This window comes from Mustela nigripes, chromosome 12, assembly GCF_022355385.1.
Source record: "Mustela nigripes isolate SB6536 chromosome 12, MUSNIG.SB6536, whole genome shotgun sequence".
Taxonomy (NCBI): domain Eukaryota; kingdom Metazoa; phylum Chordata; class Mammalia; order Carnivora; family Mustelidae; genus Mustela; species Mustela nigripes.
The window spans coordinates 64,889,934-64,917,330 of record NC_081568.1 but is presented as its reverse complement, the minus strand read 5'-3'; the positions used below and the strand labels follow the sequence as shown (position 1 = coordinate 64,917,330).

Sequence of the window (27,397 nt, the reverse complement as noted above, 5' to 3'; positions counted from 1 at the left end):
GCCACGCTCCCAGGCGCCGCCAGCGTCACTCGGGGACCTGCGGCCGGGGGCTGCCCGCGGCGGGACTCAAGTCGTGCGCGCGCCGGCGGGGGACAGTAGCATTGGCGCCCGCTCCTTCCCATGGCGCCGGTGGGCGCGCGGGCGGGCCTCACTCAGGGCCGCGCGGGACCTGTAGGACAGACACAGGGCGCGGTAAAAGCGCGCTGCAGTCCCGTACGACTTCCCTGCCCGCTCCCGTGCCCTGCGCAGTTCCGGGGAAGCCTCCTCTGTGGGAACCCCCGCACTCCCCGGGGGGCCGCTGACGTCATCGAGGAGGATGACGTCACACATCGAGGTTTCCCCGGTAGGGTTTTCCTGGATCTGAGACTCGGCCACTGCTGCCGCTGCCGCTCTAGGGGACTCCAGGCGCACCAGCAGAGGGCGTGCGAAAGCCAGACTCAGCCTCAGTGGGCGCGCGAAAGCCAGACTCAGCCTCAGTGGGCGCGCGAGGTTCGCCACTCCAGAGGGTACCACAGTTCGGAAAGGGTTTCAGAGGCCCGTGGATAGACCCCCAGGGCGCAGAGGGGGCGTCTTGGCGGGCGGCCCACCTCTTACAGCCCCACAGTCTGCCACTGACGCCCAGCTTCAGCCCAGTGCATACGCCTTGCAGCCCCTGGCACTCTAGGCCTTGTACCCACTCCTACCCTTGGCCACCCAGAGCATGGAACATCCAGGCTCGCACTGCGGGCTCCTGGCTGTCGCCGCTCTCGTAAAGGGGGCTCACGCGGGGTCGTTCCTGATATTACTGCGTGTCACAGGCCTGCTTTCGTCTGCACCGCCAAGCGTGGGCCGTTCCTTCTTTTCCTTTCCTCTAGGCGCCTCCGCCTGTCACATCCCAGCTCCCAGCTCCGTTTCCCCACCCTCCTACCAATTCGCAGCCCCACTTGGACCTACCCTCCTATCTCCTGTGCTTCGTATCGCTTCCCCTCAATCCCTTTCCGTTTCTGCAGAGGGTAGGAAAAGTAGTTCATTTGCTTACTGTATCACCTGGTCTCTCATCACTCCAGATGGGCACGTCTAGTTCTGCCTCCTCCTCTCCACAGCCAGGGTTTAGAGGGGAACCTTGCATCCTAAGAGGTACGTAGGAGGGAACCCTGACTGCGGAGTGACGGGTGGCAGGCGACTGTTCACCACCCCTGCAGAACAGAAGTGTGCCCTTCTTGAATGCCTTCTAACTATCCAGGGCTTTCACATACAACCCTTTGGGGTAACTATAGTTATTCATATTTTACATATGAGGGAGGGGGGAAGCAATTAAGTGTGTAAATGGCAGATGGCAGTGCCTTAATTTGAATCCGAGCCTGGCCACAAAACCCTAACCAGGGGTGGAAGAGTACTGCTGCTTGAGCTACTCTGTGGGCCTCTTCCAAGAGCCCCATGGACCCCCCTCCCTTCGTCAGCATGTCCAACACACACACACACACACACACACACACACACACACATTTAGCTTTGGGGGCCATGGTGGGCCTGAGCCCTAAGCAGGGATCTCCACATCAAGCTAGCTCAGACTGTTCTGGTAACAGGCTGTGGGGGGAGCCAGGCCAGGGGCCACCCCACACTTCTCCCCAGATGGCTCCTGTCTGATTCTGTGGCTGCCTTGTGCCATGTGCCACTTGGTCCCCGTGCCAGTCCATTTCTCCTGGGCCTGTGTTCCAGAACAGACAATGACAAGAACAATAGCTCCACCCGCCCCCTCCACAACCCTGCCATGAAGCTGCCATGGCGACGCAGCCCGGATGAAAACACGATGCTGCCAGTCACTGGGAGTTAATTAAATCTGTTGTTCTCCTTTTCCTGAGCCCACAGGAATTTTCAGGAATGCTCTGAGGAAGCTGGCAATGACTAGAGGGCCCTTTGGCCTGCACAACAGGAACAGCTCCAGGTCAGAAAAGGTACTTAAGGAGCTGGAGGTGATGGAGTTCAGCTGAATTAGAAATAGAAATACCTGCCAAGAACTGTCTACTGCATGTCAGGCCTTGTTCTAGACACTTTCCATTCAGAATCTCATGTGATATGTAATGCCACCTGCTCAGCAGGGGCCCATTTGACAGATGAGGAGATAGGCTCTTATAGAGAAACAACCTGGCCCAGGTCCCACAGCTAATAAGGGGAGGAGCTAGGATTTAGCCTGAGTCTGAGTCCAGAGTCTGTCAAGATACCTTCCCTTATGTGGCCACTGGGGTGTAGATGAAGAGCCCAATGCATGTGAGCACTTGGTATGTGAAGATTTGGCAGCCACGGAGACACTAGGCCAGCCGGCTAACTTGTAGGCAAAACGCACCTTCCTGTTCCTTCCCAGCAAGACCCTGGTGCTTCTGGCCACCAGCCCTCAGCTCAAGAGTAGGAAAAGGCTTTAGGGTGGAGAAACAGGGTGGCAGCTCCAAAGTTAACAGGGAACAAAGGGCAGACCACCCTGAGGTAGTGAGAGCATTAGGGTGTATGGCTGCAGGCCCATCCAGAACCCCCTAAGTGCCAGTGTGGCTCATCAGCCAGGAGGCAGGACCCACTGCTATACTTTACAGATTAGGCCACTGCAGGTCGGAGAAAGGAAGACTCTCTGATGTCACACTGGTACCAACACCCAATTTGAGTGGTTAGGGGTTTGATGCTAAACACTCTCTCCTGGGCTACTTCACTCTATGGTGCTCTGGCAGGCCCAGAGGGCATGAATCCTGCCTGAGGCCTCCCACCTGCCTTTGTCTAGCCCACAGGAGTTGCTCAGTACATCTCATCTAATCCACAGTTTATGCTCAATACATAAACATCAAGAGAGTCATTTGGACCTTTCCAGAGGCTCCTCCTGACAGGCCAGGCTTCTCTAAGCTTCCTCCATGCTTCTGGGCATGCTCCTGCCTGTCTAGGGAGCCCTTCTGCGCAGACCCCACCTGAAGCCTCTTACTCACAGCCACAACTTCCCCATCCCCTCCAGACTGTCCAGAGCCAATGCTGCACTTGTCCAGCTCCAACTGTGTGCTAGGGGTGGTGCCTTCTGATGGACTCATCCTTAAGCCTGCCATGTTATGATTGGTCTCTTCATTCTCTTTCCTTACCTTGCAGGTTATTTGAATATTTTTTAGGATTCCATCTTGATTTATTTGTAGAATTTGTGAGCGTATTGCTTTGTATGTTTTTTTTTTTCCTTTTTTAAAAGATTTTATTTATTTGATAGAGAGAGAGAGACAGCAAGAGAGGGAGCACAAGCAGGGGCAGAGCAAGAGGGAGAAGCAGGCTTCCCGCTGAGCTGGGAGCCCAACACAGGGCTCCATCACAGGACCCTGGGATCATGACCTAAGCCCAAGGCAGACGTTTAATGACTGAGCCACCCAGGCGCCCCTCTGTATGGTTTTCTTAGGCCACACACTCACTGGGAGTATAGCAGGAGGACAAAAATGAGATACTAGAGGATGATTGTCTTAAGCCCTGTGTTGCTAGTCTCCTTGTCAGTGACCATGGTGAAAACTGGCCTAGTTCATGCCAAGAATTTGGAGATGCCCAACAACATGAATGTGAATGATGGTGGCTTCTGAGCTGGGGATACAGAGATGTGTATGTCCTTATGGCACTCTGCCTGAAGGCCGGACATCACAAATCATTCTCAGGCATCCTCAAACTAGTTAGCATTCCATTTGACAGATGAGAGCACTTGGCTCCCAGGGACTCAGTGGTACCCAAGGTCACAGAGATTTCTTATTCTGGGGCCTGACACATTGCTGGGGGCACCTACCACCTTGTTCCTCTGCATGAAGAACCCCACCACTCCAGTCTTAGACCCCAAAGATCTGTTAAATCCTTTATCTCAGTAAACAGCCCACCATCCACTCCATCCACTAAATCCTGGTCTTTTGCAGAGCACCTGGGCAGCTCAGTCAGTTAGGCATCTAACTGTCGATTTTGGGTCACGTCATATCTCAGGGTCTGAGACTGAGCCCTGCATCAGACTCTGTGCTCAGTGCAGAGTCTGCTTGAGAGTCCCTCTTTCCCTCTACCCCTCCCCCTGGTCATGTTCCCTCTCTCTCTAAAATAAAAAATCTTAAAAAAAAAAAAAAAAAAAAAAAAAAGTAAATCCTGTTCCTTTTACACTCAGTGCACTGTGCCTTTGTCTGTCTACTTCCTTTGGTCCCCCAGCCACTGCTTTGGCCAAGCCACCATCATCTCTCACCTGGGCCCTGTTGCCATGCTTGCCACTGCTCTCTCTACTTCCATGCTGTGTCCCTGCCCAGCCTACCCACTTTCCATGTCGCCCATTTCCCCCAGGCCCTCTCCTGCCTGAGCCCTCTGGCAACTCCCCACCACTTCAGGAGGCAGCCCAGCTCTTTAAGACAGTTGAGGTGGGTGCCTCTCAACCTTGAATGGGCATGAGAGCCATAGGGAGGGCTCGTTAAAACAGAGTGCTGGGCTCTGCTCCCAGTGTTTGGTTCAGTAGGTCAGGGTTGGACCTGAGAGTTTGCATTTCTAACAAATTCCCAGCAGATACTAATGTTGTGGTCCAGAGAGCACACTTTAAGAACTGACCTAGATCATGGCTTCTGGGAGGAGTTCCTGCCAAGGCATCTGCAGCCTCACCTCTCAGTGCCCTTCCCTCTGCAACCAGCCCATATTCCCATCCTAGCTGCTCAGAGTCCTGCTTTCTGCCCCCCCGAGGGGCCTGAGACACAGCCTCAAAGCTCTTGCCCCCACACTTCTCACCTTCATGGCCCCACTGTAACTTTGCTGGACAAGTCAGCTCCAGGCCACCTCACAACCCGGGTCAGATGAGAAGCCCAGGGATAGGGCAGTGTGCTCTAGCTGCCTGTGTGTAACTCCAGAGGTGGCGTCTGTCTTGTCATCTGGCATGTAGCCGCTCCAATACCACTTGCTGGGGTGACTAGATGATGCCCAGTGCCCAGTTCCCTGTTTGGTCTTTTAGCCGTAGGACAGGGAGCACCTCAGGAGCTGGGTCTGCAACCCACTCACTCCTGGGAAAGGTCAGCTGTTTACCAGAAAGTCACTGAGAGAGAGATGCCATCATCCAGCCCTTGGCCCTCGCAAGCCAGTTTACAAATGAGATGAGGATCCCTGTATCCATGTGAACAAGAAGAAATTGGAAGCCTATGTCAGGGGCTCTGGAGTGGACGGAGGGAATCCCAGACAGCAGGGCTCTGGGTCATAATGTTCCCCAGATATATGGCCAGAGCTGCTGGTCAAGTGAAGGGACAGGGACTCAGACTAGGGGACAGCAGAGGGAGGGCAAATGTGGGGCACAGAGTGAGGATGGGATGGGAAAAGTTACTGCTAACCTGTCCTGCATGCCCAGCACACGCCAGGCCCACTGCTGGCCTCTTCACATTCGTGATCTCAGGGACACCCAGGAGGTGGCTGCTGCCATCCCAATTCTCCAGAAAAGGAAGTGGGGCCAGTTCAGGCCCACACAGGCAGGTGGTTATGACACCCAGGTGACTGCAAAGCCCCCTGTCCGGGCAGGAAGGGCATTTCAGGCAGGGCCTGGTGACAATTTTACACTCCTCCCACACCACGACACGTGAACTGAGGCCAGAGAGAGAGGACTGCTGCCACAGTCAGCCAGGCATAGAGCTGACCAGAGCCTCATTCCAGCTCGGCCAAGGTACTGGCTTGGCACCCTTGCCTATAGGTAACACCTCTGTGACCCCACCCTGGCACTGGGCCTGGAACCCAGAGGTTGGAAACTGCAAACAGGACAACAGAGACTGGGATCACAGAGAGCTTGTAGGCAGAGAGGCCCTATGTGGCTCACTGTCTACTATACCCACATCAGTCCTTCCAAGGGAGTTAGCCACACCTCAGGGGCTGGGGGAGATGAGGACGCCCTCTTCTGAGAGGCAGCATATGTAACATGCAGGGCACTGAAGGGACAGCCTAGGGCTCAAATCCTGCTTCTGCCTTGATCAGGCTGTGTGGCCCCATCCCACTCCTGGGCTGAAGTTTCTTTGCCTATAAGACAGGGATGATGCGATCAGCCTAGCATTGCCAAGGGAGGAGCAAAACTGCTGAAGGAAGTGAAAATCCTTTAAGACTGGTGTACACAGCTGCACGTGACAAACCAAATGCCAGCACTTTGCAGCCTCAAGAGGCTCAAATATGGAAACCAGCCCATGGTGCTAATCTACACATGCCTGGGAGGGGCCCAGTAAAAACTGCCATTGCCTTTCCACAGACCAGAGGTCACCACCTGGTGACTCTCAGGCTGGACACTTATCATGGGCATGTTTTTTGGGTCCACAATCAATATTCTGATCAGTTGCCAAATTTAAAACCCAGGAGATTTTACATAAAAGTCTGGATTTTTGGTTCATCTTGAAAATTATCTGGTCATTCCAAGTCCACATTCTCACAGAGTGACATAGACTGTAGCTGAGTAGCTCCCTGGCCCACCTGGTTCCATTGCTTCCTGGGCCCTAGATGCATTTGGGTTTCCAGTCCCTGAACTAGAGTGAGCACCCACAGCAGCTAGCACTACACAGACCCATCATTGCTGAATTCGACCACAGCCAAGGTTGCAAGCTGATTAGGCCACAGAGCCCCAAAACCAAGAACTAGGGCCTTGGGGGTTTCCCAGGTAACTGAAGTAGCCCTCCCTGCTCAGGTTCACCCAGAGAGAAAATGGAGGAAGGGAGCCAGCCCAGCAGCATCACAGTCCCATAGAGCATCTGGGTGAGCAAAAATCTAGCTGATTCTGCTGGAAGAAGGAAAGATGTGCTAAGGCTGGAAAGACATGGTAATTTCCTCACTGGAAGAATATGAAAGAAAGTTAAGGCTGTTCCTCTAGAAGGCCCTTCAGTCCTTTTCTGCCTGGGTCACAAGAGATGGTGTGTGGCAGGCAGAGAGCAGCTGTGCCAGCAGAAAACCTTCTCTGAAAACTTAGCTCCACGACTTACTGATTGTGTGACCTTGGGCAAATCACTCTACCTCTCCGAGCCTCGAGAGTCTACATCTCTAAAATGGGGATAATAAACTTACCTTGTACAACCGTTGAAAGGATTAAGGGATAATGGATGCAGAACACTCAACACAAGTCTCACACAGACCGGGGACAGAATGAAAGGAGCCAGTGAATAATCCCCAAAGCATTCCTGCCTGCTGGAGGGAGACTCAGGACTGACTCAGGGCACCACCCATCTAAGGGCATCTTATGCCAAGGCCTTAAATGCCTGGAATGATGGTCATCTCTGGTGCCCAAGACACTTTCCTGGATGGGAGAGGAAACCCAAGGATGGTTGTGGTCACTGGGATGTTGAATGCAAGGTCTACAATTGGAGGCGTGCGTCTGCTGAGTCAGGTCTGGGAAAGCTGGCAGGAGGACCATTTCTCTCCCCAGCACTCTGCCACTGCCGGCTGGGGGAGGTTGGGAGAGGAGCCAGAGGTCATTTCCTCTGACTCAGCGGCCATTCTCCTCCCAGAGGAGCTCCCCTGGAGGACAGAGCATCTCCATGTGGCACTGGCCGGCCTGCCTGCCAGCCAACCTGCATGCCACCCAGTACAGTCTGGGCTTTGTGCTCAGACAAGAAAGAGACACTTGTGATCCAGACAATGGGCCGGGGCGCTCCCATTGGCCTGAGCTTCATCTTCCCTGGGTCAGCAATGTCCTTTCCTCTGCTCCTGCCCACTCTGCTCCCACCACTCCCAGGAGAATGGTGGCTTGGAACACAGAGCAGAAACCCACAATCGGCCTTAGCCGCGGTCTGACATATGCCCTGGCCATGAGGAGGAGGATGTGAGCTTCTTTCTTCTCCCCGGGTAAGGAACATCGCCTCTGTGGCACCCAACTCGGGTCTGGCTATTTCGCAGGCGAGAGGTGGTAGAGGTGGTGGGGGTGCTGGAGCGCAGACGCCGGACCCAGCCTCCAAGCCTCCTCCTCCCGAGGCAGGCCCAGGGGCTGGGCCGCCCCCACGTTTGCAGCCACCCCAGGAGCCCTGCTGCGACGACTGCAGCCACGTGGGAGCCAGCTCGTGCCCACGGGGCCGCTCACCCCCCACCCCCATCTTCCACGAACTGTGGAGGCAGGCACACCCAGACTGGCGAAGTTACCCCCACCGCTCCAGGGTAGTCCCCGCACCCCCTCTTACCCTGCGCCCCTAGGCTGCGGACCCGTTTGGGGTGGGGGAGGGGTGGGAGGGGGCGTCGCCGCCCCGCAGCCGCGTTGCCGGGGAGCGCAACCCCGTTGCTGTGGCAACCGTTTCCAAGCGAACCGGTGGCGGCTCGCGCCCGGCTTTGGCTCCTCGCTCACTGGCGCCCTCCCTCTCTCTCCCTCCCTCCCTCCCTACCTCCGGAGTGGGCTGGGGGAGGGGCTGGCCAGGGCGGGGGTCCGGGGCGGCGACCCAGGGCCAGAGCGCGGAGCTGCCCGCGGGGAGGGGCTCAGCCCGGGATCATCTTCCTCCCGCACTCCGGGCCCGCCCGGCCTGCCGCCGCCGCGGTACTCACGGGCCCAGGCATCCTCCTCGAGCTTGTCCTCCTGGCTCGGGGCAAGTGGCGCGGGCCCCGCGGACAGAGCCCCCGGCCGTGGGGGAGGCGGCGGCGGCACCGGGGAGCTGGCTGTGGCACGAAGGCGGCTGCGAGCGCTGGGCTGGAGCCGTGGGGCGCGCGCACGGGCGCGTACACGGCGCGTACCAGCCCGGCGTGCGCGCGCGCGCGGCAGCCTACAGAGGGCCCCCACCCCCAGCCACTCGCCGCCGAGAAGGCTGTCCTGGGAGCCGGAGGCGGAGGACCTGGCACCCACCTGCCGCGTGGAGACTCGCACGCGGGGCGCCGGGCTCCCCCTGCACAGGGAAAGCACGCGCCACGCCGCACAGCTCCTGGCAACAGGCTGTCCAGAACGGGGCGCACGCAGGCAGACGGGGTGTACACAGTTGGCTGAGCACACAGGATGCTCAAGCCAAACAGCCGAGGTCAAGGACCCTCACACACACACACACACACACACACACACACACACACACACACACACACACACACACACACACACACACACACACACTTCGACCCGGAAAATACACACACGTCCACGCCCCAGCCACATCCGGAGAGGCACTGCACACATGCGCTGGGCAAGGGTTGGAGCAGGCAGGCCCCCCAGTGTCGTTCCAGCTTACCAATACACGGTCCCCTCCCAACTCACAGCCCCTCCCAGTGTGTCCCCGGTGAACATACATCACCACACGTCTACTAAAAAGTGGCACAGGAAGAACACAGCCCTGGTCTTCATGGACCCTACTCATCCCCAAGGAATAGCAGTGAAGCCTAGTAAGGGCCCCACTGTTTAGCGGGGAGTCTAAACCTGGAGGTTCATCAGTCTCTCTTAATTGGGTTGTTTCTGGTCCAACTTCTCTGTCACACTTACGGTGATCTTCCAAAAACTCCCTCCACCATCGTATCAGCTAGGACACTTTGATTTGCAAGTGACAGAACGGCAAAACAAATAGGTTTGAGCCCAGAGGTGTTCAACTCATCTAACTCATCTAACTGAAAAAGTCCAGATGCAAATTTTAGCTGTGATTACAATTGGTTCCAGGTGTCCCACCATGGTATCAGACATGTGACTGTTCTCTCCACTCTGCATTCTTCTGTTTGCATCATTCTTGAAAATTCCCAGGTGGTGGCAAGAATGACCCCACGGCTCTTGGTGTATATCCTGCCACCCAACCCCAGAACCCCAATTATTTCCCAATAGTTCTAGCAAGCCCTCCAAAAGACTCTTTTTGGCTTAGTGTCCATTGGTGAACGAATCCAATTGGTCATGCCTAGGCGAGGGGATATATGTTCAGCCACCCAGTACCCATTTCCTTTTCGTTGGGTATAAGCACCCTATTTCATCAGGGGGACTGACTGCATGCCATGGGTGTCATCAGGCTGGGCCTTTGAACCCAAGGGTACTTCTCCCTGAGTGCACAGTGAGATTTCCTGCTGGGCCTTTTGGACTCCTTGGGTTTGCAGTCCAGCTCAACAATGCAGACATAGACATGGCTGTTGCATCTTGCTTCTGGGGATCGTATCCTGATGAGAATGGGGTCTGTAACTAAGACCCTAGGGTGCCCCAGTCCTGGTTCTTCATGTTCCCCCATATCCTTTTAACACTCTGTTAGTTGGAGGACCATTCTGTCACTTGCAACCAAAGATCTCTAACATCCTCACCTGGCTCACATGCACTGTCTATGTATGCAGGGGGTGCAAACCCAGCCCCATTGAAACCACACGGACTAAGACAGGAGGTTTCCCAAAGTAAATATGGGGTACTTTTTGTACATCCTAGGCAGACTTCCCAACACAACCAGCTGAAATCCTCTAGGGCTGCCCCTGTCTTCTAGATGAGGCCCCACATCCTCAACATGGCTTTCAGAGCCCTGCATGGCACTCACGGACTTTGGCTCCAGTTGCTTCCTTTACCCACCCATAACCACCCACTCTACCTCAAGCCATCCTAAGCCACTGGAGGTCCTAGACCATCCATATGGCTCCTCCAACCAGGTACATCTGGTTCTGTGTCCTGGAGGGCACCAATTCTGAGACTTTTGTTCCAAGAGGCCTCCCTGCTTGGCGTTGACCCCCAGCCCCTGCCAGCTCTAGAACCATCTCTGCCACAGTGCCGATCACTCTGGATCTTAAACTGTTCCCATTTCCGTCTCCCTAAAAGGCTGAGCTCCAAACTGGTGGGGCCCTTGTCTCCATCTGGGTCCCCAGCTCCCACCAAAGAGCTGGGCTCACTGTGCCAAGAGCTTTAAGGTGAGTTGAACTGTAGCCAACAAGTTCCCTGGATGCCTCTCTAGCCCAAGGGGGGAGCTTGGAGGGAGGTCTTGACCCATCTGCATAGTGCAGGGACCTACTGGTCCAACTGGTACACACTCGCCCTTATACACCTGCTCAGGGCTGGGCTTCAGCCAACTGATAACCTAACTGCCCTCCCACCAAAATAGACGGGCAAATGCACCTCAGGCCCCAACTTCACACATCATGAGTAGGATCCAACTTCATCTTCGGCTGGCTTCCTTGCCACTGTGCAACAATGGCTGACCAGCTGGAAGACATTGGGCATGGCCCTCTCCAGTTTCCCTCAAGTTAACAGAAGCAGCAGCACATGCTCCACAGACCATCAAGAAGTGGACCACCACCAGAGAGGCCCCTTCCAATAAGTCAGTGCTTAAAACCTTCTGGATGCCCTTGAGATGGCTGTCAGCCTGGCATCCAGCACCCACTCCCCTAATTGGCAACAGTCCTGTCAGTGACCCAGGAGCAAAAGGTGACAGGCTGCTTTCACAAATTCTCATTTCACAGCTGCCCTGAGAGGGGATGGGTATCACACCCATTTTTCTAGACAAGGGAAGGGCCTATGCAAAGCCAGCTTGAAAAGTGGCCTGGCTGACTTGAACCCAGAACTTTCTGATTGCATGTGAACCTGTGGCACTGGTCCCAGCCCACAGGCAAGGAACAAACTTGTTACTGTGGTTACAAAGCATCCTTAGAGGGCTGGGAGCACTGGGAGACTATAATATGGCAACAGATCTATGAAGTCTGGGGCAGACTTGTCAAGACTGTCCTCTCCTTCCCTGCATAGGTGGAATGCTATGGAATGTTCCCCAACTCCTCTGTCCCCAGGTGAGTAAGTCTCCTTTAAGACCTGGCTCAACTTTTCAGAGAACCCTGCCTAATGCCCTCATGGCTGGTCCCCACCTACACTTGCCACAGCCTAACTCCCAGCATCGCTACTGTCTCACCTCTGCCCGCCACATTTCCTGCTTCCAGGGCTGAAGGATGGCTCTAGTTCACTGGCCCTGGGCTGCACATACAACAGGTGTCCGGGTAGGACAGCAATGGCGGATGTTTCTAACAGCAGCTTCCACCTTTCTCCCCAGGCTACTCCAAGCCCACAGCTGGTCACCAGACCACCCTGGCCATGGCTCCCATGGCCTCCCCAGTCCAGGTAGAGCCCAACTCTCACCCTAGTGGGGACCCAAGGCTTCTTCCCTTCTTCCCTCCTTCCATTTAGGAAGCTGAGAAACTCACTGGTGAGCCCAAAGGCCACTGAGGCCTGGCTGCCTGGAGAGGCTAGTCTTAGATCAGCTTTAGGGGCGGGGGTCCAGGGCATGTTGGAAGGGTAGCCCCCCCAGGCCCACCTCCGATCCCTTCCCACTTCCAGCAGGGCGAGGGAAGCAGGAAGACCCCTGGAACACCAGGAGCAAGAAAGAGGCAGGCAGGGCGGCTGGCCAGGTTTGTGCTCGACTGTATTCACTCAGAGACACGTGGCAGCTTACATTGGACAAAATGAGTAATAAAAATTGGCTTTAAATACGGAAAAACCAGGGCCTTATAATCCCATGCTACCCTAACACTGGGACCAGGATGGCCATTACCATCTGGGAAGGACCAGAACCGGGGCCTGGGGTGCAGGCACACACACACCTTGGCCAACCCCCTTCACATACACGCGCACACTCACATACACACCCCACAGGCACACACAGGGAGGGATGGATTATTGCTGGGCACATGTGTCTTTTTTTAAGAGGGGAGTCTGGAATGTTTGAGAGTTGGGCAGGGACAACCTCCTCCCCCCTTCCCACGGCCTGGGCTGGGGTGTTTCTGCAAGAGGTGTCTTTAGTACAGGGCCCAGCATGAGGGACGAGGCACCCTGGGAGCTGGAAGGCAGAGGCAGACCCATCTGGGGCAGCCTGGGCAGTGGACTGATGGGTCCCAGGGTCAGCCCAATCTCTGGTCACACTTTGGCACAGGCCTAGGGGATACAGAGGCCCCAGATCCAGCTTTGACAAGTGCTGAGAAGGGACAACAATGGACCCCAGAGGTGGTGGCCTGAGCCCAGGGCGGCAGAGGCAGTCATGAGTCTCACTCGGAGGTCGGCGGTGGCGAGCACAGTGCTGGGGGCTCAAGGGCCTTGTGTGGCCCAGTCTCGGCCTGTCCAAGCTGGGCCCAAGGAGCCTTGAGTTTGGCAGTGGCCCCTCTGCCAGCTCCAGGGTGGGTCTTAAGAACGCTCTGGTTGCTATATACATTCGTACAAATACATAAATACAGAAAGCCCCAAGCTCCACAGACAAGAGCTGAAGGGACGCACCTTTGTCCCAGGGACAGCCCAGGCCTTGCCCGAACCCAGCCAGACCAGGGGCTGAGGGGCAAAGGACACTGGGGACAGCTCCGGCTGTGTTCCCCAGGCCACAACTCGCGTGGGCAATGGGGAAGACCACTGTGCAAAACTGTAAACAGCGCTCGGAGTAGCTGCTACCGCCAACCACCGGTGGGGGCCTCAGGCTGGGGGCTAGAGGCGGGTGGGGAGCTCGAGGCGGGTGGGGAGCTCTTCCTCACTGTCGCTGCAGTTCCCACAGCAATCCTGGAGGGATGGGGAAGACACGGAGGGAGAGAGGCAGAGCGAGTGCCATTAGCCACCAGTGCTACTACCCAGGCCGGCCCTGCCAGGAGCTGCTTGGAGCCATGCTCTGGGCTGGGGGCTCCCTGCGAGGGGCCTGGAGCAGCAGCTCAGGCCAGACATGTGTGGACATCAGCGCAGAGGATACTGACAGCAGACTGAAGTAAGAGGGTCCGGGCAGATCTCGGGCTCTGCCAGAGCAAGGCCCTGTCCACACCCTCTCCCCCAGAGATGTTGGAGGCAGAGCATGGGGAGACAGATGGCTAAGCAAGGCCAGCAGCTTGAAGGAGCCAGGGTGCAGGGAACAAAGTAGTTGGGGTAAGGGGGGGAGCGGGCACCAGACTTCTTTCGCCCACATCTTGCCTCTGCCATGGAAGGGCTGCCCGTGGCTCCCCGAGGCCCGGCAGCAAGGCCAACCCACGGGGAGCCTACACTGCTCACCTCTGGAAAGAGAAAAGAGGCCGTGAGCCCAGCCAGGGGTAGGGGACAGGCGGGAACGAGGCCAGAGACCCTGGGCACACGTGGCGTGGTTGGAAGAGGCCCACTCCCAGCACGTGCGGGCACCAGCTCTGCCTCCCGCCCACCGTCCCCTGGAGCTAGGCGAGGGGCAGGGCCGGGATGCCACTGGGGCTTACCTGACGGCTGAAGAGTCTCTGCAGCAGTCCCTTCTTGGGGGGCGCAGGGAGCTGACCCTTCCAGTCCAGGTCTGGGGGAACCGAGCCATCGAGCCCAAAGACATTCAGCTCCTGGAAGCACTCAGTCTCCACCATCTGCCCAAGCACAGGCAGCGGTGAGAGCCGGCTCCAGGCTTCTGCTCTGGAGCCCAGCCCACCAGCTAGGCAGCTCCTTACCTCATTCTGCCAGGGGATGGGCACACTGCCCGTGGCAAACTTCTGATAGAAGTCCTGGTCAGTGGGCTCCAGCTCCACACCCTTCACTGTGGAAAACTGTTCGATGTCCAGAACATCTTTGCAGTAAATGGCCTGGGGCTGGTGGGGACCAAAACAGCGGTCAGACGGAAGCAAGAGACTCACAGGCAGGCACACGCGTATGCTTGCCCACCTACATGCACACGGGCAACTCAGCCCTGAAAGTCACCCGAGCCTTGGCCTGGCTGTGCCCTAACCCTTGCAGCTCTCGGATTTGGGAGTCAGAATCTAGGTGTCCCATGCACTTACTAAGCACGGCAGTCCCTTCTCGTTGATATCTTTTCCACTCTGCAAACTGGGGGTTATTAACCCTCATTGCTTCTGACTGGTGAGGCTTCATAAAGGCCATGCCTCTCCCTGTCAATGGGAGCTGACTGGCTGCAGCCAAGCAGCCCTGCAGTGCCTTAGGGAATCAGTGACAGGTACCCCCTCTACCCACACATGGCCATCTGGGGGTAGAGTGCAGGCAGGATCTTAGCTGCCTGAGCTAAGCATCCCCATGCAGGGCCTGGCACTGACGGGTCCTCTGTCCCAGGATGTTCCAACGGACTGCCCTATCCCCTCAAGCTTCCCAACTTGAGGAGGATTAGAATAGTCCTCCCAACTCCCCACACCCTCAGGGCCCCTCCTGGGAGCCCACCTCACTCCAGAAGGCCAGTGTCTTTTTTATCCTTGCGTTGTTTTCTAAATTCTACTATTAAGGATGTCAATTAAAACAACATCGTCAAAGGGGCGCCTGGGTAGCTCAGTGGGTTAAGCCCCTGCCTTCGGCTCTGGTCCTGGGATTGAGCCCCACATCAGGCTCTCTGCTCGGCAGGGAGCCTGCTTCCCCCACCCCTCTGCCTGCCTCTCTGCCAATGAAATGATCTCTGTCTGTCAAATAAATAAATAAATTCTTTAAAAACAACAACACATCATCATGTAAAATGGTACAGCTGCTTTGGAAAACAATCTGGCATTTCCCCAAAAGGTTAAATGCAGCGTTACCATATTAGCCAGCAGTTCCACTCCTGGGTATATATCCAAGAAAAATGAAAACATATGTCCCCACCGGCACTTGCATGCCAGTGTTCATAGTAGAAGAATTATTCACGATAAGCCCAAAGTGGGAACAACTCCAATGTCCATCCACTGATAAACAAAATGCAGCATACTAAAACAAAGGAGTATTATTCGGTAATTAAAAAGGAAGAAAGTAGGGCACCTGGGTGGCTAAGTCAGTTAAGTGTCTGCTTTCAGCTCAGGTCATGATCAAGTCCCATGTAGGGAACCCCTGCTCGGTGGGGAGTCTGCTTCTCCCTCTCCCTTTGCCTATTCCCCTGCTTTGCTCTCTCAAATAAATAGTTTTTTAAAAAGCCAGGGGGTTGGGGGGCCTGGGTGGCTCAGTTAGTTAAGCATCTGCCTTCAGCTCAGGTCACGATCCCAGGATGCTGGGATCGGGCCCCACATTAGGCTTCCTGCTCAGGGGGTGTCTGCTTCTCCTTCTCCCTCTGCACCTCCCTCCCCACCACTCATGTGCTCTCTCTCTCAAATAAATCTTAAAAAAAAAAAAAAAAAAGGGGAACAAAGTACAGGCTATAATACTGATGAACCTTGAAAACATTACACTAAGTGAAAGAAGCCAGTCACAAAGGACCATGTATTGTATAACACCATTTGCATGAAATGTCCAGTACAGGCAAATATACAGAGACAGAAAGTAGACGAGTGATTGCCAGGGCCACAGGGAGAGGAAAATGGGCACTCATTTTGTTGGGTGGGAGGAAAAGGGTAATGTGAATGTTCTAAAATCATTATGGTGATGGTTGCACAACTCTGAATATGCCAAAAGCCATTCAGTCACACGCTTTAAACGAGTGAATTATAGGGTATGTGCATTAAATCTCAACAAAGCTATTAAAATAGTATCAGTATCAAACTTGCTTCTTCTCTGTTCTGTCTAAAAAGTTAAAGTCCAGAGCACTGATTTTCTAACTTTGAAGACTCAGGGTGGTGGGATGATTTCAAGGTTAGATGAGAAGATGTATACCGGAAGCAGGGGGAAACCTGATTGTGGGGTCGGCCCCAAGGCAGGCTGCTCTCAGTTCAATCACTCACAGCAAGGCCCACACCCCAGGATGCTGGTGAGGCCAACAAGGCACAATTCTTCCTAGCTGGCCTCCCACTTGTACTCACCCTCTCTAGCCCTGCCCCAACCCCTCACAGGCCTGCTCAACCCCCGCCCCCCGCCCCCCGTCCCTGTCACACTTAGAATAAAACCCTGTGCCTCTTCCAGCCCACGCTCACTCCTGCCACACTAGCCTCCACGCTGATCTTTCCCTCGAGGCCTCTCCTTCTCCCTGGAATGCTCTCACCCCAAAACTCGGCCCAGCTCTCTCCTTCACATTTTTAGGCTTCTGCTTAACCATCAGGTCCACCCTGTCTAAAAATACTCCCACCCCCATCATTCCTTATCTCTCTCTTAGCCACATTTATCCTTTTGACATTAGCTGTTATTCTTTTTCTCTTAGTGCTTACTTCCGCACGCTCCTCTCTACAACAGGAAGGCAGGACTGGGTCCTGCTGACCTCTTTATCTCCAAGCTCTGGCACTTATGGGCACTCAGACATTTGCTGAATGAATAAACAGTCACTGTGTGGCTGACAGCCATCAGGCTGGCCTGCCAGTGACCCGTCAATGCCAGGACCCAGTCCTCTTACACATGGAAGGAGGGCAAGCATATAACTTCATCCTGGCCACTCACAACATTCCCTGTGACTTCACACACAGAAGCCTGAACTCAGTGGGAGGACAATTCACAGGATGAAGCAGAGCCGAGGGATCAAGTCCTGGCAACACTGCACGAAACCCTGATGCGGGCTCAAAGCTATGACCTTCTGGCCAAATGAACGAATGAGCTCCATGCCAGACACAAGCTTTAGCTGGGCTTCTGCCACCTGGAATATAATGACTCTGCCCATGGGATGCCTAACCCCCCAAGATACTCAGTAAATGGGTGAGATCAGCACCACGAGGTGTGGTGGGCGCCGATATTCAGCCCCTGACTCCTGCTGACAATGGGCATGTTGGTTTTCCATCAGGAACCCAACCTCCCCCACTGGCTGTGGGTCAGGTGGGCAAGTGATCCAGTGTGGCCGCTGAGGGGCTTCCGAACAATCAGTGGCCATAAGCACTAGATTTAGGACTTTTTACCCCCTTTTAGGACTTCTTTTGAAATTATTGGGCAAGAGGTACACTGTATCTCCTGGGCTGGTTGAGCTGGTAGGACGTGGACCTGAAATGCTGGGTCTACCTCCGCCATACCCTAGAAGAGCCGCCAGAGAGTAAAGACCACATGCTGGCCAGTCCGGCGGGGTGGGGGAGGAAGAGGGAATCCCTGGCAACACTGCTGGAGCCCCAGGTCCCGGCATGCCCAAAGCAAGATCAATCCGGAGGCTTTCCACCTATGAGAGCCCACTGAATTCTGTCCTGCCGGCCAGGCCATTTGAGTTGGGTTTCCTGACACTTAAACTCAAGGTGTCCTGACCGCGCCTCCGAGAGCCCTGAACCCCGAGCCCCCCACCGCCTGCCCCAGCACAGTGCGGCCTGCCCTCAGCAGGAGTGGAAAGCACTAACGTCAGGCTTGAAGGGTGGCTCCAGCATGCCAGCTCCTAGCCGCTTGAAGTTCAGCTTCTTGAAGAGGGGGTGTTCCTTCACTTCACGGGCACCACCTCCACGACACCCCAGGCGCTCAGCGGGGTCCTTGCACAGGAGCTACAGCGGGGCAGGGGAGGTCAAGGTGGCCCGAGAGAGGTGGCGCCCCCCCACCCCCCCACCCCCATCCCCACGCCTAGCCAGCCTGCCTCCTGATGGCCACCATACCTGGGAGCAGAGCGAGCGGGCCTGTGGGGAAAAGCGCTCGGAGTATTCCTCAGGCACCTCCTTCACTAACCGCTCCACCTCCTCTCGCTTGATTTTCTTTTTCCTCTGCTGGAAGGGGGACTGGCCTGCAATCATCTCATAGAGGAGGCAGCCCAGCGCCCACCAGTCTGGGCTGAATGTGTACCGTTCGTTCTTCACCACCTCTGGAGCTGGGCAATGGGGTAAAGAGGAGTGAGGGCCCGACGGCAGGCACCGCCTAGGAGGGACGTCAGAACATGGGATGGCCCCTGCCCCACCAAAAGGGGTCAATGTGGCCCTGCAGAAGGCCAGGTTTGGCAACTTTTCAAGAGAAGTCAGAAATCTGTGTTTTTAACATGAAGGTGTCCAGCCTATCATATGTTGGTAACCCATTCCAGTTGTTTTTAAAAAAAACACTTTGATTTAAACACAAGTGTAGGCCACATCAGGCCTGTGTGGTTATGTTTGTAATCTTGGGATTTAGTATAGAAGAGACTCACCTGCCGCATACCTAAACCTGCTGGGCGGGGCACATGGGGATCTCTGCCCCTCCTGCCTCTCTGCATCCTCAAAGCCACTCTGGGAGCCAGTATGGCTGCTCTACAGTTGGGCCAAGTGGGGCTGGGAGCAGCAATATGTGGCCTGAGGACACGTCACAAACAAGAGGTGGGCCTGGCAACTGGGGCTCTGTCTGCCATGTCTCATGGTCTCCAAGGGGAATATGGGGCCTATCTTGGCACTGCAGATGGGCACTTCCTCTCAGGACCTGGGCAGTTCAGGAGAGGGCAGGATGGGGACGCTAAATTCAGCCCCTTCTCACTCTTCTTGGTAGCCACCGGCAAGCCCAGCCAAGAGCAGGAGCTCAGTATCTGGTGAATGAACACGTATCTGCATTGTGGGGGGGCCCCTGGCTGAGTCTCGGGCCTAATTTATACAAGAGGGCCATCGGCTCTGTCTACTCCCGAGACACAGAAGACTCCCAAACAGAAGTGATGGGGCCCAGCCAGGACAGCAAGGGGACCCCAGAGGCAAGGCGGAAGGGCAGAGGGAGACTCACCCATGTAGCCCACAGTGCCCACACGACCCTTGATGGTCTGGCCCTCTGGCACGTGCACCGCCAGCCCCAGGTCAGAGATTCGGATATGACCTGAATGTGGGTGGAGAAGCGGGGCGGGGAGTGGGGCATGAAGCAGGTGAGCCAGACCCTGCCCTACTCCACAGCACCCCACCTCTGAGGCCCCCCCCACCCACCGTGGTCATCCAGTAGGATGTTCTCCGGCTTCAGGTCCCTGTGGGGAGAGAAGGGCAGGGTCAGATGTTGACACCACCACCTCCTAGCTCACTGGTCTCCTGGGATGGAATGTGCAGGAAGGTGCGGGAGCCATTTATTGCTGCGCTGAGAGGAGGCCCTGCCCTCCCTCGCAGCAGCCCCAACTTGAGGGAGCAGCCTCAGGATCTGTCCAGTCAGGACACCCTTCCTGGGATTCCCCAGGCAAGTGGAGAGCAGCTCCCACGTGGGGGGACAGCACCCGGAGCCTTGTTCTCCACGGTGATGATGTAGTCCCACCCTCCCCCACCACTCTGGTGGCTGACTCTACCTTTCCTGTCCAATGGGGCTGCTCATCTGTCCCTTCATGGGGCTACTGTGAGGTTCAAATGAAATCACTGCCCGTAATGACAGGCAGAGTTGTCCACTGACAAGCGCCTAACGCCGGGCTTTGTGCACTTTACTGCATTATCTCATCTGGCCCCTAAAACCACCTGCAAGGCAGGAATTAATAGTCTCTGCTTCCCAGAAAAGTCAAGAGCATATGGAGCAGGGTGCCGACTAACCCAGGGTCACACAGAGAGGGGTGACAACACCAGCATTCATGGGAGCGAGCCAGACCCAGAGGCGGTCAAGTGCACTGGGCATTGGCAAGTGTGGCAGGGCTCAAACGGGCTCCTGTGCGCCTTGGCAGCCTCCGCCCATGCCCCCACTGCAGCGCCCCCCTGCGGGCAGGCCCAGGGCCATCACCTATACACAATGCGCTCCCGGTGCAGGTCCTCCAGGCCACAGCAGATCTCCGCAGCGTAGAAGACAGCCCGCGCCTCAGGAAAGCCAGCCTGGCCCATGTGGTAGATGTGGAATTTGAGGTCGCCTCCGTTCATCAGCGTCAGCACCAGGCACAGCGCATCCTTGGTCTCGTAGGCATAGGCTAAGCTCACCTGTGGTCAAGGGGACCGGAGCCCTCAAGCTGGGGCCAGAGGCCACCCTGCGAAAAGGCTGGCACCGACCACCCAAAAAAATCCTTCTCAGTGCCAGTCCTTGGGACCCAGCCTGCTCCCCAGGCCTGGTGTCGACACCCCAAACCTGCCCTTTCCAGGCATCTCAGAAGGCGGTAAGGTGGTGCCTGGAGGGGATGGGGCAGGGCAGGAGACCTAGCAGGGCGTGGGGAGGGCAGGGCAAATGCAGGGCCAGGAGCAAGGGAGGGGTCTCCTGTCTGTACTTACTACAAACCTACTGTTCACTTTCTCCAGGATCTGCTTCTCATTCAGTGCCATGGCCTCCCCTTTCCGCTTCTTGATCCGCTTCTTCTCCAGCTTCTTGCATGCGTACATCTTGCCCGTTGCCCGCACCTGGCAGGCACACACCTGGAACCAAGGTAGATGGGCAAATAGGGACCAGCTATGCCCTCTCTGGGGCTATAGGAGTTCAGAGAAGGGGTGCTGTACCACTGTACCCCACCACCCCTCTCCATCAGGGGCTCTGGCCTGGCCACTCACCTCACCAAAGCCGCCTTTGCCCAGGACTCGGTACTGCCTGAAGGTGTTTTTGGTCACTGGCTGCCTGTGGGCAAGGGATTTCAGAGCAAACACTGGCTAAGCAGGGGCCCAAGGCCTGTGAGAGTTCCAGTAACTTAGCCTACTGAGGCCCAGGCTTCAAAGCACTCACCTTTCCAGCCACTTCCACTGTAGGAAACGGTTGAAGTAGATGCTGTCGAGGTAGTCGGCAAAAGGAGCCATGCTCAGGTACTCATGGGTCAGCCTGTTGAGAGGGCCCAGCCCATGGGTCAGCCTCTGAACCCCCAGATTCTCAGTTTGTTGGGCCAGAACCCCTGTTATGTGCATTGCTAACCCGATGAGGTGGTAAGCATGCACCCTGCAGAAGCTGAAGATACCACAGAGAGGGAAGGCAACCCGTCCAAGCTCACACAGCATGTGCAAAGCCAGGGTGGGAGGCTGAGCTCCCTCCCTAGCTGCTGAGCTGTTCACAGCCTTCCAGGCCCACAAAAGCCCCCTCCTCAGGACACAATTCCAGGCCTGTGGGCAGGGAGAGGCTTACCGGGTGAGCTCCTGGAAGAGGTCTTTGCAGGGCCCCTGCTCCAGCCGCTGGGAGCAATTAGTCACCAGCTGCCGGGGGACCTCAGGGATGAGGTCAGGACCCTAGGGACAGGCAATAAAGCGATCAGTGCAGGGGGCACCCTTGGCCTGCTGTAGGTGAGTGCTGCGCCAGTCTGCCCAGTTGATGGACTCAGTTCCATGCTACCCTTGAGGCAGGGTGAAGCAGAGCCCTTGGCAGACTGCCCAGCCTGGCCCACCCTCCTGGGCTCTCTGCCCGAGGTCTGCCTGGTGAACCCAGTCTAGCTCCAGAGCACTCTCTGCCCAGGCTGTAGTCATTCCTCTCCCCATCACTGAGCTCTGCCCACTGCTGTCCTCCCTCCATCACGGCTCACTCACTGTGTGGCTCAGAAAATTCTGCACTAGTCGCCGCCCACAGGCCTTCCGCTTCTCATCGGGGGTCACTTCATACTCGGCCTGCAGGGTGGGAGGCAGGGAAGCTTGGGGTCTGGGCAGAACAACAGGTGTGGGAAGATGGAACACACTTGGCCTAGGGGCCCCTGCCCACCCTCGGGGCTGGCCTGGGCTGCACTCACCACTCCATCCAGGAAGGCAATGCAGCGGGTCAGCTCGGGCCTGGTTGCGCAGAACTCACGGAACAGCAGGCGCCCGATGGGCTGCCGCTCGCACAGACTATGGTAGTCACGCTCTGCAAGCAGGGGTAGGAGCTACTGGGTTCCCAGACCTGGAGCCTGCCGGTGGGGCCCTCCTGTCCATACCACCAGGCCCTGAGCCCCAGTAGCAGCTTCCAGCCCTGTAGTATGGAAGCCATTATCTTCTTTAGAACCCTCACCACAACACTGAGGTGGACATTACTCTTTTTGTTTCTTTTTTTTTTTTTTTTAAAGATTGTATTTATTTATTTGCCAGAGAGCGCGAGCACAGCAGGGGAAGTGGCAGGCAGAGGGAGCAGCAGACTCCCTGCTGAGCAGAGAGCCGATGTGGGACTCCATCCCAGGACCCTGGGATCATGACCTGAGCCAAAGGCAGACACTTAACCAACTGCGCCACCCACGTATGCCAACATTACTCTTATTTCCATCACAGCTTGGGACTCTGAGGCCCAGAGAAGCCAAGTCATTACCTCAAGGTCACACAGCCTGGAGTATGGCCCCAGAGCTAGGCCCTCACCTCCACCTGCTATCTCCTGGTTCACACCACCTACAGACATCATAGTGCTGGGTTTGGGTGTGGTTTGTGAGGTTCCGGCCAGGCCCAGGCTAGGCCCAAACCTGCTGCCTGCCTGGCGAAAGTGCAGGAGGAAGCTGTGGCTTCCGGCGAATTCGAGGCTGGGCCTCCTTCCTAGGCCGTGGAAGCAGCCATGGTATACTCCTTGCCCACGTGCGGGCTGTCAGAGGGGCCTAGGTAACCTTGGGTGCTGTGCAGACTTGGGGCCTCAGCCAAGATAAGCAGGGGTCCTGGCTCTTCTGGTCCAGGTTTTGCTGCCCCCTCCCCAACACCTGCCATTCATACCCCTCTGAGGTGGCCTGTGCTAAACATGGGCTTGGGGATCCTCACACAGTCCCCCTCTGGGCTGGCTCCAGCCTCCGCTGTGCCCTCTGTCCCTCAAACCCTAGGCCTGACCCCCTTTCCTCGGCTTCTCTCAGACTGTCCCAAATCTGACCCTGCCCTACTCCCCCCACCCACCCACCCAACCTCCTCTGCTGTCCTGTTTGCACCGTGTTCTCCACCCATCTCAAGCCCAGGAACTGAAACTGGGTTGGGTGGTGCAGCCTCAATCTTCCTGCTCCCCAGAACCCCCCAACCCTGCCTGCCTCAGGCTGAGGTCTCAGGGTAGGCTCCCCTCAGCACCCCCGAGTCTCCACCCAGGCCTCACCAAGGCTGAGCCGCAGCTCTTCACACTGGCTGATGTGGGGAAACTGCAGCATCTGTCGCCATTTCTTGCTTTTGCCTTTGCGATTCCCACCACCACCTGTGGGAGCAAACGGGCGCTGGGTCTCCAGTCCCACCACCACCCCACTTCCCTCCCCATGCGGGGCATCTGGAGGCCTTCTGGCAGCCCACTCTAGGAGGGACCTCAGGTCTTCATCCCACATGCATCAGCATGCCTTTGCTGGACTCTGGGACACACACGGTCCCCTGGGCCTTCCTGCTCGGGGGGCTCCTGAGCTGAAGAGCCAAGAGGGTAGCAGGGACAGGCCACTGGGAGTAGGGGATGGGGATGGTGTGTGTGGAAGGGGGAGCTTCCAGGAAGCCTTAGCTGCTTCCTACCAGGTAAGAGGTTCCCAGGAGAAGAAAGTAGAGGACATAATAGTGGTGGGAACTAGGTAAGTCAAGGCACAGAAGGAAGAGACTCTAGAACATGTGGGACTTGCCTGAGACATGCCAGAGGCACAGGGCAGCCTGGGTCCCTGGGAAGGCTTCAGGCCCCTATTACCTGGCCCTGTACCAGAACTATCAGAGACTCGAACAACGTGGTGGCAAGAGGGCTGGCATTCAGGGTGCCCACTTCAGTACACAAGGGTTTCCGTGGCTCTGATACCTGCCTCATTTTACCCATCTGACTCCCTACCTGTAGCTGCTGAGACCAGAGTAGCAGCCCAGGTGCCTACAGAGCCAGATGGGACAATAAATGTGGGCCAGGTGGGAGACAATAGGGAATGGTGGGGAGTGTGGTGAACTGTACCGTGCATGCGTGGGTTGCTGCCAGGCAGGAATACAGGCTCAGTGTGGCTAGCTGGGAATCTGGGAATCTGGACTGTTATGGGAAATACTGGTTTGTATTTTTTGTAAAAACCCACTGCAGCCAAATGAATTAAACCTGATAGAGAGCTAGCCAGATGTGGCCCCTGGGCCAGGAGGTTGAAAATGGAAGGGCCCGAGTCTTGGAACTCCACAGTCAAAGGTCTGAATCTCTAATTCACACTTTAAGGCCCATCACTTGCCCTCTATGGACCTCAATACCCTCATAGGTACTTTGGATTCAAAGCTGCCTCCAGAGGTGTTGTCAGGGTGACAGGGACAGTCTGTGTCTAGTACTCTGCAAGGCTGGGGCAAGAGGAGGGCCTCGGCTTCAACAACTCATGTCAAGCTCAGGCAGCCACTTTGCCCTGCCTGGCCTCAGTTTCCCCTTGGTTTAGCCAGCCTTATTTTCATCTGGCCTGACTGAAGGCAGGTGGCACAGGGGAAAGGGCTCCTCCAGGGATGGGGCAGAGCTGGGTACCTCCCTGGATTCTGTGACCTAAGCCGCCTGGAGGAGGAAATGTTGCAGGACACCCATTGGGAAACCCACTAGCAGCCCTGCAGCAGCCTGCACACAGCGTACCCCACAGTCATTGCTCCACTGTGAATGAGCAACAGACCCCCACCCCCAAGCCTGGGCAAGGCCTCCCCAGAAGGGGAACTCCTCCCCCACCCCCACAGGTCCCTCACCCAACCCTCCATCCGCTGGCCTCCCCCCACCAGTTACTTCCTCCTCCCCCTCCTCCCAGCCACATCAAGGCAGCAACAAGAGTCACATGCAAATATCCTGTCCTGGAACTGCCACCAAGAGTCAGTGGGACTCCTCCCTGGCCTAGGCTGGCCCCCTCCCTGGGCCTCTGGGTGCCTGGGCAAGGAAGGAGGACTAAAAAGGGCTTGCTCCCTCCTTCCCCCCACCAGTGCTCCCCACTTCATCCTCAGCAACGCTGCCACACTAGTTACAACCTCATGAGAAAATGGAGGCCTTGAAATGAGGAATCAATTTGTCCAAGATAACCAAGCCTGGAGGTGCCAGATGCAGAATTCAAACCCAGCTCCCTAGGAACACAACCCATGCTTCCTCCCCACCCCAAACATGCCAGGCCAGCCATCCCAGGGCTCCCAAACCACTCAGGATCTCAGACCCCTTGGGGAGGTGGCAAAGGCCAGGCCCCAAGCTCTCAGCCAGCTGATGAAGGGATTCCAATGCAACCAGTCTATGGGCCAGGGTTTAGGGCTCAGTGACAACACGGATTTCTTTTAGTTTTCATGTCCCATCCCCAACCATTCCCCATAAAGGGTTACTAAAGTTTAGAGAGAAGAGACTTGTCTAGAACCATGCAGGTGGGAGGGGCAGAACCAGGTTGGGTATGGGCTCTTCAGGGAAGGCAGCACTCCAGGTCTGGCCATACCCCACGACACCTCACCCATGGCCTGAGGAAGCCTGTCCTGAGGTGTCACACTCTCTGGCCAGTCAAGGCAGTGCTCCCAGCAGGCCTAAGGCCCGAACTGGCTACAGCCCTAGGGAGGGAGGCCTGGCCAGGCTCTCCCCACCCCTCCTCCCTAGCTGGCTAGATGACGAGGCAGAACAGAATCGGCAAATGCCCCCAGAGGCTAGGAGGAAGGCCTAGCCCTGAGACTCGATAAGGGACAGGAGATAAGGAAGGCTTTGGGCACTAAGGACCCAGCCTGCCATGCCTACTTCCAGGCAGCACCTCCCAGGGGGCAACACACACTAGGCAGGCAGAGGGTACCAGATGCTGTGCCATCTGAGGGCTCCTCTGGGCTGCCTTCAGACTATATTGGGGACATCCTGTGTCCTAGGCCTGGGTCAACCACAGTCTCACTGTATGACTTGGGGGCTAGTCCCTAGTCTGAGCCTGTTTCCCACCTGTAAAATGGAGCAGAAAAGTGAAGCAGACGACTCAGCCTGGAAGCCCAGCAAAGGGTGGAAAATGACCATGTCATGACCTCCCTGCCCTAGAGTTCAAAAAAGAAGGGTCTTGTTCACTGCTGGTTCCCAGCACCCTAGACGGGACAGGGCACAGAATGAGTGTTCCGTGATTATATTACTGAGGTGGACCATGGCAGGTTAGGGCCAGACTGACCAGAAGGCAGTGAGGACCAGGTCTGGTCCTGTGTCCCCCAGGACCTTCAGAGAGCAGGTGTCTCCTAACATTTGGGGCAGAAGTCCTGAGAAGCTCGGTACACACTCACCAGACTTGCTCCCTCTGCCAGGCCTTGCACTAAGTCCTGCCAGCCCCACATGCTCTCTGCCTTCAAAACACAGCTCGCACTTACTTCTGTGCCCATTTAGCCCACTAAACCGTGGGCTTCCTGAGGACAAAAATCATGAACCATTCGCCTCTGTCCCCAAGTGTCCTGAGGCACAAAGCAACCTATGTGACCAGCAGTTACCCCCAAACCAGGTGGGCTGTGGTACCGTAGTGGCTCCGCTCATTCATTCTCCAACCTTTATCCTGCACCAACTTTGTGGGGATCCAGGCTGGGCGCTAGGGTCTGGGCCTGAGACACGTGGGGTAGGCTACCCTTTCTTGGGACATCTTCTCACCTATCACCTGGGACAGGCCTCAGAGAGGCTCTCCAAGGACCCAGGTCCCACCCATCCCTCTTCCTTCCTCTCTCTTTCCCTCACCGCACCCCGCCCCCCGCCCGCGCCGCGAGGGCGGTGGCCTGACCCCCGCCCCTTCCTGGGCCGCGGCACCCCGGGGCAGGTGCGGAGGACGACCGGCCGGAAGGGCTCGCCTCTGCGCGGGGTGCAGGGCGCGGAGCGCGCTGCCCTACGAGATCTGGAGACTGGGGCGCCCAGCCGAACTCGGAGGCCGCGCGTCCGTATTCCCCGCACCCGGCCGTCTTCTCGGCCGCCTCACCTTCCCGGGCCTTGAGTAGCACCGTGTTCGCTACGATGTTCTCGAGCTCCATGGGCTGCGGCGCCGCCGGGCCCGCCGGGCCGCGCCGCCGGCCGGGATCGCTCGCGGGAGCCGGGGCCGGAGGGCGATCGGCGCGGCTCGGCTCGGCTCGCAGTGACCGCGCCGCGGCCTCCCGGGCCTCCCCGGCCGCCGCC

At 56.7% G+C, this 27,397-nt stretch overlaps 1 protein-coding gene across 3 annotated transcripts; it reads right to left on the bottom strand.

The window, feature by feature from the left end:
- Positions 1–80: 80 nt before the first annotated feature.
- Positions 81–27,397, bottom strand: GRK6 (G protein-coupled receptor kinase 6). 3 transcript variants are annotated; one of them, XM_059417468.1, is made up of 16 exons: positions 27,204–27,397; positions 23,450–23,545; positions 22,149–22,261; positions 21,952–22,029; positions 21,557–21,657; positions 21,167–21,259; positions 20,998–21,061; positions 20,725–20,865; positions 20,249–20,439; positions 19,483–19,520; positions 19,289–19,378; positions 18,214–18,422; positions 17,968–18,105; positions 14,275–14,412; positions 14,059–14,193; positions 81–169 (listed from the first exon to the last, which is right to left on the bottom strand). In XM_059417468.1, the coding sequence occupies exons 1-16, from the start codon at positions 27,253–27,255 to the stop codon at positions 149–151; spliced, it is 1,698 nt and encodes a 565-aa protein (XP_059273451.1). In that variant the 5' UTR covers positions 27,256–27,397; the 3' UTR covers positions 81–148. The 3 variants fall into 3 exon arrangements, with proteins under 3 accessions (XP_059273451.1, XP_059273453.1, XP_059273450.1); XM_059417470.1 differs by lacking the exon at positions 81–169 and adding an exon at positions 12,253–13,866; XM_059417467.1 differs by lacking the exon at positions 81–169 and adding an exon at positions 12,253–13,387.

Excerpts from the sequence above, each read along its gene's own strand:
- GRK6 (XM_059417467.1), bottom strand. The coding sequence starts at position 27,255 with ATGGAGCTCGAGAACATCGTAGCGAACACGGTGCTACTCAAGGCCCGG. Across the intron at positions 22,262-23,449 it reads AGAGCTGCGGCTCAGCCTTG|AGCGTGACTACCATAGTCTG; the intron begins GTGAGGCCTGGG and ends CCCTGCTTGCAG. Across the intron at positions 21,658-21,951 it reads AGAATTTTCTGAGCCACACA|GGTCCTGACCTCATCCCTGA; the intron begins GTGAGTGAGCCG and ends GCCTGTCCCTAG.